Source organism: Pituophis catenifer, unplaced genomic scaffold (genome assembly GCF_029215685.1).
Source record: "Pituophis catenifer annectens isolate HBS135680 unplaced genomic scaffold, rPitCat1.0.hap2 SCAF_2, whole genome shotgun sequence".
Classification (NCBI taxonomy): domain Eukaryota; kingdom Metazoa; phylum Chordata; class Lepidosauria; order Squamata; family Colubridae; genus Pituophis; species Pituophis catenifer.
The window spans coordinates 137599087-137615407 of record NW_027256882.1 but is presented as its reverse complement, the minus strand read 5'-3'; the positions used below and the strand labels follow the sequence as shown (position 1 = coordinate 137615407).

Below are 16321 nucleotides of genomic sequence, written 5' to 3'. Positions count from 1 at the left end.
CAGCAGCGTTTTGGGGGTTTTTTTCTGAGCAAACTGGAGAAAAAACTGGAACAAGCAATTACTATATTCTGGCTGCATTCCTTTGCAAGAAAGCATTATGTTTGTTGCCGCTGCAGCATTTGACATAGCTATAGCTGTGATCCAGGTGCCTGGCACAGATATGCCAAATAATGTGACAGAAATGGGCCTCATGATAGTGTTTAGGAAAGCTGGTTAATTGTTCAAGATTGATTAGTTGCTTATTCTCTGCTTACCACCTAGGTATCCACCACGTTCACTGGAAATTTTTCAGAAGGAATGGCCATAGCAGCTACACATAGCAGCCAATACGTTTGGTTGAATTTGTATTATTTCTTTCATATTTTGTTTGTGATGTTACTATTTCCATGTATCCATTTTCTGTGTTTAGATGACACCTATCTGGATGCGTAATATATTATTACTGAACCAACAGTTACGGCATATTGTACTTCTATTTCACCTCCCCCTTCAGCCTCGTTTATTTCTTGTGTAATGAATTGTGGGAAATGTAGTCTTTGTGTGTACAGGAAGTGAAATATATTCTCTTGATTAAACTAGGGGGTGTCGGGATCTGTAGTAAACTCTTGGGTGTGGTGCATGTTGGGATCTGCAGTCATTTTGGGAGGGTGGGCTTGCTGCAGGAAGATCTTCCCTCCTCCGGTTGTTCCCGGTGTGGGGAGGAGCCTGGTCGGTGAGTGGGTTAGAAAAGGGGGAGATGTAGGGGGGTTTGTTTTTTGCTTCTTTTGCCAGATACCTAGATTTTCAGGAGGAACTGGTGAGGTTGAGAGGAAAATGCAATTCCCACCTTTTTCTTTTTCTTATATGATTGGATTCAGTTTGCCCCTTGCCCCTGCCCCCAAACTATTCATTTTATCTGGGTTTAGGTAAGGCATTTTTTCAGTTAATCATATTACTCTGTCTCCATCCTCAGAGGTTGTGCCAGCCTATGTATGGTATTGCTTTTGCTGTATGTGGGATGATTTTATTGTCTTAACCTGCAAACCTAGTGTCAGCTTTCAGAGGGGGGAGGGGAACAAATAGGATGGCAGCAGACCTCTATGATTTAGGTCAAAGCCATTGGGGCCTGGTGATGCAGATACTGATCACTCTTGTCCATCCTTGTGCCCCTTTCCTGACTTGCCTTCCATTGGCTCCCTTGCCCCAAGCAAGGAGTTGATGAAGACAGCAGCAGCCCTTTCAAAATAAGCTTCGGTTTGCTCTAGTTTTTCATCCCTAGAATGAAATACCTGAGGATGCTGCTGCTGCAGCCAAAAACATGCTGATAGTGAAGAGAAAGATAATAGCATAATTGGAGCAGGAAAGCACAGAACAGCAATGGCAGTCTTGGTCCCTTGCACAGTTGTCTATACATGCTTTTCATTTCTGCCAGATCTGCTTCCATCAATTGATTTGCTTCACTCTGGGTCCCAGTGATATTTATATTCAAAACTCTGGAATGCTGTGAAATTTCTCTAGGCATTTTGTTAAATGCTGAAGCAATTACTTCTCTTGATAGGATACTTGCCTAGGCACAAAGATGCCAGTCATGCCTCCGCAAATCTTGCCCGAGCAATTTATCCCTCATCAAACATTTTTATTTCCCAGAATGTCTCATTCAGGAAGACTTCCGATGCAGCACTGTCATTGCACCAACTGAGAGTTGTCAGTGGAAAAATGTTTTCAGCTCTTCATATAACTTCCAGCAAAGAGATTCTTATGGGTAAATTGGCTGTGGAATTGATGGAATTTTAACATCTGATTTTCAGTCTCTATGTGCATGGTAAACACCATATGGATGTTTACCATTAACAAAAGCTTCCTTCTCCCTTACTATTTCATTGCAGTGCTGTTTTATCTAGTCCCGGATGTATGATAAATCTACCGGTAGTAATGTAGAGTAACATCGAGAGAACTGTTATATAAGTTCTGAGAGGGTGGAGTTTGCAATATATGAGACATAGCACCATCACTATTTGAGCAGGAAAAAAAATGCCTTTTGGGTCTTTCAGTGGAACTGGTTGGACCAGTCAGCAATCTTTTTGACCTGTTGACATTTCCTGATTGTATTTCCTCAATCCTTCTGGAGGAGGAGTTGAGCTTTGCCACCTGTTGCATTCTGTTAGTAAAATTTCTCCCCTGAGGTTCCAGCAAGATATGATTCTGGAGCGATCAAACAGGTCTGTAAGGGGTATTAATTTCTACTCAGTATAGTAGGGGGTGTTTCCTAGTGGTAGGTGAAGTATTAAATCTAGTGCTTTCTGAAAGAACATGTAGAAAGTTTGGTGGTGACTTCTGGTCACAGCCATGGAACTTATTCATTGATAAGGAGAGGAAAATTGGATTGAAAAATTGCTGGAGGTGAAGGGATGTGTGTTGGATAACTTCAGCACACTACTTTTTATGTTCCCATTTAACAGTAACAGAGTTGGAAGGGACCTTGGAGGTCATCTAGTCCAACCCTCTGCTCATGCAGGAGACCTGTACTAGGGATTTGAACCACTGAACTGCCGACCTTTCTGATCAACAAGCTCAGTGTCTTAGCCACTGAGCCACCTAGTGTTACCTTCCAGCACCATTTTATTTGGGGTTGAACTTTCACTTTTAATTGATTTAGCAGCAACAGTTTAACTGATGATTATGAGTTTATTTTAATTGTTGAGAACAAATTCTGTAAGTTGGGATCACTTTGTAAGTATACTGCTGTTTGCTATTTTGGTCTTATGTTTAGCTTTAAAGATATCATTATCTTCAAGCAGCGTAGGATAGTTTTGTATATGAACAGCCTCTGTGGCAAAGGATTTAGACTTAACTTGGATAGAGCTTAATGAGTGGCCTCGGTCAAGTCATGTCTTTTATCCTGACCTATCTCATGGAGGTGTTTTTTGCCAATAAAATGGGAGATGATACCTATCCTGAACTCTTTGGAAGAAAGGCAAAATAATAGATTGTGAGCTATGTTATTTTAACAAGACACATTTAATAAGGTTTTAAATCTATATTATTTTAACCAATTCCTGATTAAAGAGAAAACCATTAGTCACTAAAAATGTGTTAATCATTTGGCAGTTCTGCTTTCTATGTGTCAGTTTCTCATACGCAATTTCCTCCAGCTCCACCAGGTATCCCAAGTATTTCTTGAAAGGACACAGCCTACTTAGTCTTGTTTCCTGGTCCACTGCAGAATTTCTCAGTTAGTTGTCTGACATTCTGTCATTGCTGTGGCAGCTCTTTCTAGGTTTCTTGTCTTTTCCTTGTCCTCCAGTAGACCTGGGCAATTACCACAGTACTCAATTGGTGTGTTCATTATCCCCATCCTTTCATGCTGACCTTGCCTTTTCTTTCCAAGGTTCCCGGGAACCTCAGGCTGATGCCCATCTCAGCTCGTCCACGCCTGCAATGGGATGATACTCTGAATCCCTTGAGGATTAGTGTGGGCAGTCTTCCAGTGCTGGCGTCCATGACCAAAGCAGCTGACCCCCGTTTCCGCCTACGTTGGAAGGCCATTGTGGCAACCACTCTGGCCCTTGTCCTAGTGTTGCTTCTCCTTTGTTTCCAGCGTTCATCCCCTGCAAACAGGCCAGTTCCTCTCAATGCTCATACCTGGAGGCTTAATGTTCTATCCAGTGAGAGGTATAATGACACTTACCCACTGTCACCACCCCAGCGGATACCAGAAGGTGTGCGGTACCGTATTGGACTCATTGCTGACCTTGACACAAACTCCAAGGGTCCCAATGAGCACACCTGGTTCAGCTACTTGAAGAAGGGTTATCTCACATTGTCAGCCAGTGGGGACCATGTCTCTATTGAGTGGGATACAAAGGACCATATATTGGAATCTCACCTAGCGGAAAAAGGACGTGGCATGGAGCTTTCTGAACTGGTAGTCTTTAATGGTAAACTCTATGCCGTGGATGATCGAACGGGTGTGGTCTACCAGATTGATGACACCAGGGTGGTACCTTGGGTGATATTATCTGATGGAGATGGCACAGTTGACAAAGGTGAGCTCAGGTTTAAGTTCTAGGTTTTATATTGGAAGGTTCCCTAACCTTTATGTAGTTCCTCAGTTTCTTAATATTACAAGTAACGCTATAGCCACCAGAAACCTTTCAAAATTCTCTAAATATCATGCCTCCTTTTTTGAACTTTACCCAATTTACTAACATTCTGTTACATTGTCTAGTAGAGGTGAAACTTCTTTAGAGGTAAAAGAAATGTTTATTTTACAATTGTTCTGCCTTTGGCCTAAAATCACTACACACACCCCATCTTCAAAAATGTTAAAAAATGAAATATACTATAAAAGCAAGAAAAAAGGAAGAATATAATATTTGAAGTGCTTTTGATTTGGAATTTTTGGTTGTGTTTTTAATACATTAATATTGAAATATTTATATTAAAGAACATTATAACACTGTTCATGTAGCTGTAATGCTTTTTCCATTATCCAGTTTGTTAAAATAATGGTCAATGGAAACTTCTGTTTCCATTTTATATACATGCATGCACACCTTGATGGAAGAGTGCTATAGCGTTTTATACTAAATTATTTAGCATGTCTTGTTTCTTATACCTTTAATGATTCAGGGCGATTTATAGAAATAGCATTAAAACTGCAAAAAGAAAAAGATGGAACAGTTTTCCAGTATTATGAGGTTTTTTAAAAAAACTGATAAAAATGTTGTCTGTGGTAAAACATTGAAGGAATGTATTGAGTTGCTGTAGATATGTTTTATAAATTATTACCTATGTCAAGATCATAACCCATATAAAAATCATGACAATAAGACATTTTTATCTGCAGAATATAATAATATAAATAGGCAGTTCTGAAACATTTTGGTGTTAGGACCCCTTTATAGTCCTTGAATTATAACTGTAATGGAGTCTGCCTATTATGGTTGTAAGTCACGATGGTTGTAAATTGGATTGGTCTTGTGACCAACCCAAATCTATGACCTTTTTTACAGGGGTCATTAAGCAAATGCCATAGTTGTTAACTGAACCCTTGATTTGCTATGGGCTGGATTTGCCAAAAACCAGAAGTAAATGTCCATTTTCAGGAAAATCATCATAAAACCTGATCATGTGACTGCAGAATGCTACAAATGGCCATAAAAATGCCCCAAAGTGCAGCCATATGACCACCGGAGGAGGGGGTGGGCAAATTATGAGAACTTCGAAACTGGGTTGTATGTACACACACACACACACACACACACACACACACACACACACACACACACACACACACGGTAAGTCTGTCATAACTTTGAATGGTTGCTAAGTGACCGGTCATAAATTGTGGGTTACTGTACATTCTTAAGAACACCAAAGAGTTTTGGTTTATGTAGCTTATATCTGTTGCTATTTATTGTGTTAAAAATTAAAACTGATAATTTTAAAAAATTATATATTTGACTTCGCAGACCCCCTGAAAGGTTCTCCAGACTCAAAAGTTCTCAGAACTTCTGATGTAAAGAAATAGAAGATATAGAAACTACATCAGATGGTTTTGAAAAACCATGTTACACTTGTAACTTACAGTGGAAGAACAAATAGTTATTAATACGAGAGGGTGTCTAGAAGCACTTGAAAAATAAGAGACCGACTGGTGGTAGAGGAGGCAAGTTTATGTTGAAGAAAATAATTCTTAAGGTAATTTGGCCAAATTGTCTCAAAGGTGTTTTTTCCAAAAGGCAACTGGACCTTCTTGGGATTTTTGTTTGAAAATGATTCACTTCTCATCCAAGAAGCTTCAGTTTTAACTGACTGATGGGGAAAGGAAGGATTCCGATTTTTCAAACAAAAAACCAAGGAAGTCCAGTTGCCATTTGGAAAAAGTATCTTTGGGACAATCATGACTTGAATGTTTGAGAAACTCCATAGACATTTGGTCAATCTGTATTTTACTCATGCTTTGAACAAATCCTGAGAAATTTTAATATTTGTCTTAAAGATGAGACAGACCCTTTTCAACCTACTGGGGAAACTGGTGCCTGCCTTAAGGGAACTGTCGGGGGGAGGGGGAGCAGTAGTTTGGGTTGGATATGTGTTGTCTTACTTACACTGTCTCACATTTTGTTCAGGATTTAAGGCAGAATGGTTGGCAGTGAAGGATGAGCACCTCTATGTGGGAGGCCTGGGCAAGGAATGGACTACAACTACAGGAGAGGTGCTCAATCAAAATCCAGAATGGGTGAAAGTCATTGGCTACAAAGGTGACGTGGCTCACGAGAACTGGGTGATCAATTACAATGCACTCCGGACTGCAGCTGGGATCAAGTCTCCAGGTGAGCAATGGACTGGCTTCTGTTAACAATAAACCTGCCAACAGCTAAACATTATGCATAATTCTGCTTCTAGTACTTCCTTGTAAAATGAAGGCTTATACACACTTAATTGTTGGGATTAAAAAGTCAAAGAGGATTTGGATTTTGAGGATGAAAAGTATGAGTGTCCTTAGAGAATAATAATGTCTATTCTTATGCTGGCTATGATTTACCGAGATCAATATCTCTAAAGTTTCTATCATCATTGTTTAATCTTGTAATATTATGGTTCTTCTTCCTTGGAACTTTGTCAGCTTGCGCTGTGTTGTTTTCCTGCTTGTGCACTGAGTTGCACTAGAAAACTTATTTATTTATTTAGAAAATTTATATTGCCGCCTACTCAGACATGGCTACTCAAGGAAATAAAAACACCATATAAAAGAAATAAAAAGAAGAAGAATAAAATAACCCCCCACCTACCCCGGCAACAACACACATTCATACTAGCCATTTAATGGACTCCATGCAAAATCCCTTCCAGTTCTGTTATTCTGTAAGTCTTTCTGGTTGTGCTTGCGAATATCTATATTGGTTCTATATGCTTCCCAGGTTACTTGATCCATGAATCTGCCTCTTGGAGTGAGAGACTGCAGCGTTGGTTCTTCCTGCCACGCCGTGCCAGCCATGGACGCTACAATGAGCAGGAGGATGAGCATCGTGGCACCAACTTGCTTCTTAGCTCCACACCAGACTTCACTGATATCTCTGTGAGCCATATTGGTGATATCATTCCCACCCACGGCTTCTCCTCCTTCAAGTTTGTCCCTGACACTGATGATCAGATAATTGTGGCATTAAAATCTGAAGAGGATGCTGGACATGTGGCAACCTATATCACTGCCTTCATGCTGGATGGACGGTGCCTGTTACCTGAAACTCGCATTGGTTCTGTCAAATATGAGGGTATTGAGTTTATCTAATTAAAATATTTTATCTAATTAAAAGAAGTCATACTTTTAAGGAGGTCAGATGAACTGCTGAGAGGTGGCAGAAGTTCTGTTCCTGTTTATTACTCTAACTCTGCTTCTGCTGCAGAGCATTATGGGACATTGAAGTGCTTCTCTTGGCATAGTTTTCATCTCTGTAAAAACTACTTGGCAATTGTGCTGCCCCCTAGTGGTACAAAGCCTGTACAGCCTTTTTTTCCCCTCTGTTCTATTGTGTCCTAGGATTTAGCCCACTCTCTCCTTTATTCAATCAGGCTATTAATTTGGCAGAGCAAACCTAATGAATTGCCTTATTCTTCCCTCCTCCCTCCTGTCCCCTGACTATTCACATGTGCCTTTGCTGAGAAGAAAAAGTCTTCAAACCCAGTTATTCAGCAAAGATATAAGTCAAACATTTGGAAGGTTTTTCTTTTGACTCTGCCTATCCCTGCAACAGTCATTTTAATCTTGTCTGCACAGTTTCCTTTTTGATAGGAAATTGCAGGTGGGGCTTTGGCCTCTAATCAGGAAACTTTGTGATAACAGCAGAAAAGGAGCTGATGCCATAACTTGGAACTTTCTGGAACAAAAGGCTCATCTTCTGTTTGAGAGGTTCTGTTCTGCCTTTGTCTCTAAAGGCAAAGAGTTTCCTTTTGGTAATCTTAATATTGAGAAATCAAGCTTCATATTGGTAAGAAACCTAAAAGACACATATGTCGTAGTTTTTCGTGATCCTTCATTAAAAAAAAATAAATTGTTTTCAGTGTTAGGAAACAAGATCTTATGAAAATATTGTAGCTGGAATCAGGTTCTAAAGTTATTCCAGCTGAAGAATTTTAAGTATTCATCCTTCATCCTTTATGTGTAATAAAATGGGCAAGTGATATTACTTTGCTTCCATGGCTCTTCTCATTGCTGGACATTTTCTGGAAGTTTTATTTCAATCCTAGCACTGTGTCTTATTTTTCAAATAAATTATCAACAGCTTTTATATTTTGAAAGTTACCTGAACTTACCTATGTTTTATCTATACTTACTTATACTTTTTACCTGTTTTTACCTTTTTACCTATTACCTGAAATGAAACAAAAAATGTGTTCACAGTCATAACGTGTCAGCTTTTAAGCAGTTAAGATAAAAATGTATGTTTAAGAAACACAAATATTAAGGAACGCTTTTGTAGGAAGATGAGTCACACCAGGATGTCAAACTCGATTTTATTGAGGGCCACATCATGGTTCTATTTGACCTTGGGAGGCCAGGGTGGGCGTGGCCAGGGTGGGCATGGTCAAAGTGACATCACTCGTGTCGGGGGCACCTGTGATGGCTGAGCGCTCTGCCAGCAAAAATGGGCTCATGAGCTCCGTTTTCAGCTGCAACGGCTTCCTGCAACCCTCTGCCAGAGAAAATGGAGCTCGGGAGGGCCTTCCTGAGCTCCATTTTCTCTGGCAAAGGGTTATAGTAAGCTGTCGCAGACGAAAATGGAGCTCAGGAGCCTATTTTTGCTGGTAGAGGTACCACTAGCCAGGGTGTTTGCTGTTTCCAGGGTGGCCCCACAGGTCAGATCTAAGCACCCCGTGGGCTGAATCCGACCCCCAGGCCTTGAGTTTGACAACCCTGTGCTATACAAACTCCAAAGAAATGTAATGATTTTTTGGATATACCAAAATGTATACAATTGAAGGCTGTGCCATAAATTGTGTGAATATAAAGGAATGAGCTTTCTACCAAACCATTGTGCTCATTGTGTTCAATATTCCCTATTCTAACTGGTAATTTTCTTTAGAGACTGATGCTAAGCTAATTTGCATGCAAAATATGCGCTATTACCATTGAACTGCAATTTCTCTTTCACAGTGCATCATATAAAATCGGATGCATTTCTAGTGGGGGATTGACGTACATGTTCCCTAAACATTTCCGCCCAGTACTTTTGGTTTGTATCTTAAGAGCATGAACCATAAAGTGATGCATACGTAAGAAGGGCGGAATAGAAAAAATGATACATTTTGAATATTGTGTGAAATTCAGAAAGGCTGATCACTAGATGGCGCTACTATACTTATTTGTGACATAGCCATGACATAAAGACCTCTGTCAGCTTTCCTTGAAAGGATCAGAACATTCTCTGGGGCGTGGCTAGCATTTACATCAAATGTGTCAAGTCCAGTCAGTATTTGTTTGTGTTGGCATTTACTGTTAGATACATTTAAGATTTAGATCGTAAATGTAAGAGACTAAAACATACAAAAATAATAAATTAGTTTGGACACGCAAAGCCAGATTTTGATAACTGCCTCCCATTTTGTATTGAGAATATTGCCTATATAAGGTTGAATTGGTTTTTGTAATCTGCTAATAAGAGTTAAATTGGTTAAAATGTTACTTAGTAACAATTTAAGGATTTTTTTTCTTAGATGCCCATGTATAATATTTAAATATGTGCTCATTAGCATCACTCTAGTTCTTTGTGTGGTATGTCTTTGTTATTAAGGGGTTGATAACAAGAAGCAAAAATAATTTGAATTTTAGTTAGTAGGGATTGACTTGTGAGCAAAATGCCAGAACTCTGGAAAAATGCAAATATATTTCTGACTTCTCAGAGAAGGAGAAAAGATTTCATTCTTTTTCAAATACTTCACAAAGGACCTATACATTAGTTAATTTAAAACTCTGGCAGAAATACTGTTCAATTGTTAAACATCCTCACCTCTGCGCAAATTAGCAAATTAAATCCAAATCTAATTTGGATATCATGATAATTTCTTTTACTTTGAAGCTATCTGCCTTTGTCCCATGGATGTTCAACTTCTCCTGCTGAATTAGCCAGCCCAAACACAATCAGGCAGGTAATCTACAAGATAGACTTCTGATTAAGCTCCTGAGCCATTGATTTAATCTCATCCTTGTATGTCCAAAATTATATTTTGTGTGATTTTGCTCAAAATTTTTAAATTTAAATTCAGATTTATTTAAGGAAGTTCAGAATTCAGTAATCCAATTTTTCACATGGCTCTGCCATCTTTGTATGAACTTTTGCAGGTTATTCCCTCTTATGATCTCTTTACTCTGATGCCCTCTAGATTTATTAAACCATCTCCCATGAGTTTTAGATGGCATGACTAATGGTAGTGTTGGAAGACATTTATAATAGAGGGGACAAGTTTGGGAAAAGCTACTCCCAATACTGTACCAGCATTTTCCTCTCTGTAAATAACTCTTATATCTGCAGATACAGCATCTTGTTCTCTATGGAAGTTTTATTTTTAAAAGATGATTTTTTTTAAAAAAGATAGAAGTGGAGAATAAATGTCCTGAGAGAAAGATTCTTTTAAAATTTTATTAATCAGATTTATTGCAAGGGAAAAGATTACAATGCAGATTCTTGTGAGTCCTCGATTTATAACAGTTCATTTAGTGACCATTCAAAGTTACAACAGCACTGAAAAAACTAACCTATGACCATTTTTCACACTTAACAACTATTGCGTTGCAGCATTCCCACCCCTCATGTGATCAAAATTCAGGTGCTTGGCAACTGATTCATATTTAAGACGGTTGCAGTGTCCTGGGGTCATTGTGATCCCTTTTTGCGACCTGACAAGCAAAGTCAATGGGGAATCCAGATTCACTTTACAACCTGGTTACTAACTTATCAACTGCAGTGGTTCACTTAACACTGTGACAAGAAAAATCGTAGAATGGGGCAAAACTCACTTAGCAACAGAAATTTTGGGCTCAAATGTGGTCTTAAGTTGAGGACTACTTGTATCAGTGTGTGTGCTGAGGTGAGTCTTTCTTAATGCCTTTGGTCTCTCTTCACCTCTCTCTTGTTTTACTGGGGGATTGGCTAACCATTTAAGATATGTGAACAGGATTTGTGGTGGGTGTGTGTGTGTTTGGGGATTGTTATGTGTGTTGGACTTGGTTTTCAGGTGTTAAGTGAATTTCGTTGTATGGGTATACTGTGTATACATGTACAATGACAATAAAATTATTATTATTATTAGGATATGTTGGTTCTTGTTTTCAATATTTTTCAAATATCCTAGGTTCAGACAACCTGGCTGGATGGTTGGAGATGGGACACCTATTGACAGATACAGTTGCAAGAAAAAGTATGTGAACTCCTTGGGATTACGTTTTGCATGAATTGGTCATAAAATGTGCTCTGAACTTCATCTAAGTCACAACAATAGAAAAACACAGTCTGCTTAAAATAATACTACACAAACATTAGATGTTGCCATGGTTTAATTGAACACAACATGTAAACATTCAAAGTGCAGGGAGGAAAAAGTATGTGAACCTTTGGACTTAATAACTGGTTGACCATCCTTTGGCAGCAATAACCTTAACCAAACGTTTCCTGTAGTTGCAGATCAGACCTGCACAACGATCTGGAGTAATTTTGGACCATTCCTCTTCACAAAACTGTTTCAGTGTAGCAATATTCTTGGGATGTCTGGTGTGAATCGCTCTCTTAAAGTCATGCCATAGCATTTTAATCGAATTGAGGTCAGGACTCTGACTGGGCCACTCCAGAAGGCATATTCTGTGCTGTTGAAGCCATTTTTTTGTTGAATTACTTGTATGCTTTGGGTCATTGTCCTGTTGCATCACCCATCCTCTGCGGAGCTTCAGGCGGACAGATGGTCGTACATTTTCCTGCAAAATATCTTGATAAACTCTGGAATTCATTTTTGTTGATGACAACAATCCGTCCAGGCCCTGAGGCAGCAAAGCGGCCCCAAACCATGATGCTCCCTCCACCATGTTTTACAGTGGGGATGAGGTTTTGATGTTGGTGTGCTGTGCCTTTTTTTCTCCACACATAGTGTTGTGTGTTCTTCCCAAACAACTCACTTTTGGTTTCATCTATCCACAGTATATTTTGCCAGTAGTGCTGTGGAACATCCAGGTGCTCTTTTGCAAACTTCAAACGTGCTGCAATATTTTTTTTGGACAGCAATGGCTTCCTCCGTGGTGTCCTCCCATGTACTCCATTCTTGTTTAATGTTTTCCTTATTGTAGATGTGTCAACAAAAATGTTAGCATGTGCCAGAGATTTCTGTAGGTCTTTAGCTGACACTCTAGGATTCTTCTTTACCTCAAGAAGCATTCGGCGCTGTGCTCTTGCAGTCATTTTTACAGGACGACCACGCCTAGGGAGAGTAGCAACCAGGGTGGATTTGATTTAAATTGAGTGATTTAAATCACTAAATCATGATTTAAATCACTAGTAAAAAGGCTTGATTTAAATCAACTCGATTTAAATCATAATTTTTAAAGAACAACTGTCATCTCTGCTACTCCTTTGACCCACTGTTGACTCACTGATAGTCCCAGTGTTGCAGAATATACAGCCTCATGCTACATAACTAAGCTCCATTTCATGCTGAATAAACTAAATTATTTATGTATCTTAAATAGAAAACAACCTTAAGATAGATTTTTACCCCAAAATTTTTTATTAAAATAAATTCAATAAAAATAAAAAAAATCCGATTTAAATCAAAAAAATCTGATTTAAATAAAAAAAATCTGATTTTTTTTATTTTTTTAAAAAAATCATTGATTTTTATCCACCCTGGTAGCAACAGTGCTAAACTTTCTCCCTTTGTAGACAGTCTGTCTTGTGGACACATGAACGTCAAGGCTTTTGGAGATACTTTTGTAACCCTTTCCAGCTTCATGCAAGTCAACAATTCTTGATTGTAGGTCTTCTGAGAGCTTTTTTCTGCGAGGCATGGTTCACATCAGACAGTGCTTCTTGAAAACAATAAACCCAAAACGGGTGTGTGTTTTTAAAGGACAGGACAGCTGTCAGCAACACATCCAATATCATCACACTGTTTGGAGTCAAGGTTGGCTCGCTCCTGGCTCGAATTAGCTCTTGGAGAAGTCATTAGGCTAGGGGCTCACATACTTTTTCCTCCCTGCACTTTGAATGTTTACATGTTGTGTTCAATTAAACCATGGCAACATCTAATGTTTGTGTAGTATTATTTTAAGCAGACTGTGTTTTTCTATTGTTGTGACTTAGATGAAGTTCAGAGCACATTTTATGACCAATTCATGCAAAACGTAATCCCAAAGGGTTCACATACTTTTTCTTGCAACTGTAGCAGGAGGAGTCTGAACCTTCCCAACCATGCCTTTCGGCCTTGCTTCCCTTGGTGCAGTTTCTGGTTATAGGTTGTGTCGGTGAAATCCAGCAGGTTCTGATATATGTGATGCCTCGTGTATGTTTTTGTAACAAATCCAGTTGTTATCAATCTGTATAATGTATTAATTTCAGTAAAGTCCATTTATTTATTTTCTTAGTAATGCCATAAAAGTTTGTAGTTTGCATTCAGTAAGGAAATAGATATGTATGCTTTAGTCCTGTGTCTTGGCAATTTTAAGACATGTGGACTTCAACTCCCAGAATTCTCCAGCCAATACAACTTTACTTCAGAATTTTCTCAGCACAGTTTCAACTTCAACTCCCAGAATCCCCCCAGCCATGTGATCTACATATCTTAAAGTTGCCAAGGCTGAGAAACACTGCTTTAGTCATTTCTTTTTTTATAGATCAAGATGAATTTTTTCCATGAGAAAAGAAGTTCTTGACACTGTTGAATCTAATTGATTACCCAGGATAATCTCTTGTTTCTTTAGCAATAAGTAAGCTTCAATTTGTCTGACTTGTTGCCATTTTCAAAATGTTTCTTTTGACAAAAATCCACTACTCTGTCTCCTGTTGAGGAGATGAAAACAAATAATCCATTTTATGATTTAAAAGTCAATGTTATTAAAAATAAGAAAAAGAGAACGAGGGAGTAGAATTCCTTTCAGATTGTCAAATGCACATAAAGCTAAACAGTTACAGTAATCCTGTATTTTGGCTTTAGGTGATCATATGACAATTGGATGGAATAAGATATTTACTGCCAGTAAGATTAAAAATAGTGCTCAAACAGCAATCTCTCATAGAATATTGAGGAAAATGAAACAATTAGCCATCATTAAAAATAATGCATATTGTAAAATAAGGAAAAGCGACTGCAAATTATTGCTTATAATTTTACCTCAATTGGAAGGATTTCTCCCATTTCACTTCTCCAGCTAGTTTGTCCTGAAATTATAGACATAAAGTTAAAATAAAGATGAAAAGGTAAAAGATTAAATGAAAGTCTTTGCATCAAGTTTTAATCCTGGTGATAAAATGTTAGCCCTATTATTATCCTCCCTAGGAGTGGTTGACCAGCCAAGTTTCCACTAAGAGCAAGGTGAGTAATACTCCAGGAGGTCTCAAGAGAACCCTGGTAAAGTATAAGGAATTAAAGGCCTCCCTTGCATTGGCAAACATCTCTATTCATGAGACCACCACTGAACAACAATGGTGTGCACAACAAGGTTACAAGGAAAAACTCCCAAAAATGTAGCCCATCCACAGTTTGCAAAAGACCACATGGATAAGCCACAAGGTTATTGGAAGAATGTGGGTGGATGAGACCAAAATAGAACTTTTTGGCTTGAATGAAAAATGTTATGTTTGGCAAAAGATAAACCCTGCATTGCAGCATAAAAACCTTATCACATCTGTGAACCAAAGTGTTGATTGTTCCATGGTTCGGGCCTGCTTTGTTGCCTCTCAACCAGAATGGCTTTTCATCATTGATTATATGAATTCTGAATTGTACCAGCAAATTCTATAGGAAATGGCAGGGTATCTGTCCATGAATTGAAGCTTAAGAGAAAGTGGGTCATGCAGCAAAACAATGACCCAAAACACACAAGTTGTATGACCAAAGAATGGGTAAAACAGAAGAAAGGTAGTGTTTTGGAATAACCGAGTCAAAGTCCTGACTTTAATCCTATAGAAATGTGGTAGAAGTGGGCAGATTATGTGAGGAACTCCACCAATAGTTGAGTTGAAGCTGTTTTGCAAAGAGAAATGGGTTGAAATTCCTCCAAGCTGATGCACGGGAGTGAACAACAGTTATTGGAAACTTAGCTATTTGGCAGTTTTGGCCGATTATTGAAAGTAAAAATTCACATACTTATTGTATGTATAAAGAATAATTATAATGAATATTATAATGAATAATGAGGTCGGATAGACCTAATTGATTTATAAATGTAAATTAGCTTGTTCTGCCTCCCCCGGAATGTATTATAGATATACTGTACCAAATATTAAGTTATTAAGGTACTACTTATAGGCATATATGTTATTTGTTTTATTGTTCTGTTTGTCATTTATATGGTGTGTTGTCTTCTTTTTTATTGATAAATGTAAATAAATATTTTTTTTTTTTTAAAAAATTCACATACTTCCCCCAAACACACACAATGTAGTTTTGGTTCATTTTCCTCAATAAATCAATAGACAAGTATGTTTTTGACTCATTTGTTTAATTAGATTTCTTTATCTAGTATAGTACTTATATAGCAAACAGATCACATTTTAGGTCATATTTATGATTTCTAATCTTTCTCTGTGTGCACTTCATGATCATATTCAATAAAAGAAGGGTGTTCATCTAGAAGCTCAAAAGACACTACTGATCAGTAAAACCATCACACAGAAAATTTGGTCATAATTCAAATGTTGGCTCCTGCCGGAAGAGCAGGTGATAGCTGTGGCTAAGGGGGCCACAACATACCTGTGGTTTATGCACCAATTGTCCCCATTCCTGGATATGGATGCCCTGGTCACTGTCACTCATTCTTGTGACCTTCCCTTTGGACTACTGCAAAGAGATCTACATGAGGCTTTCCTTGAGGAGCATTCAGTAGCTTCAGCTGGTACAGAATGAGGATGTAAATAGTTGCAGTTATTTGGCACATGTACCACCATTGTTTCTGGGGCTACATTGGTTGCCAGTGTGTTTTTGGGTGCAATTCAAAGTGCTAGTTCTTATCTTTAAAGCTCTCCATTGCTTGGGACAGGGATACTTGAGGGACCATCTTCTTTCAGTTGTTTCTATCCTTACAATCCAGTCTGGTAGGATGAGCATGCTCTGGGTCCTGTCAACCAAGGAACATCAG

At 38.5% G+C, this 16321-nt stretch overlaps 1 protein-coding gene across 1 annotated transcript; it reads left to right on the top strand.

Annotated features, from left to right (window-relative positions):
• The first annotated feature begins 618 nt into the window (after window positions 1-618).
• Window positions 619-8653, top strand: CANT1 (calcium activated nucleotidase 1). Its single transcript, XM_070934692.1, is given in 5 exon segments — window positions 619-642; window positions 644-712; window positions 3368-4025; window positions 6114-6317; window positions 6906-8653. Coding segments are annotated over 5 exon segments (1326 nt in total). The 3' UTR covers window positions 7277-8653.
• The last annotated feature ends 7668 nt before the right edge of the window (window positions 8654-16321 follow it).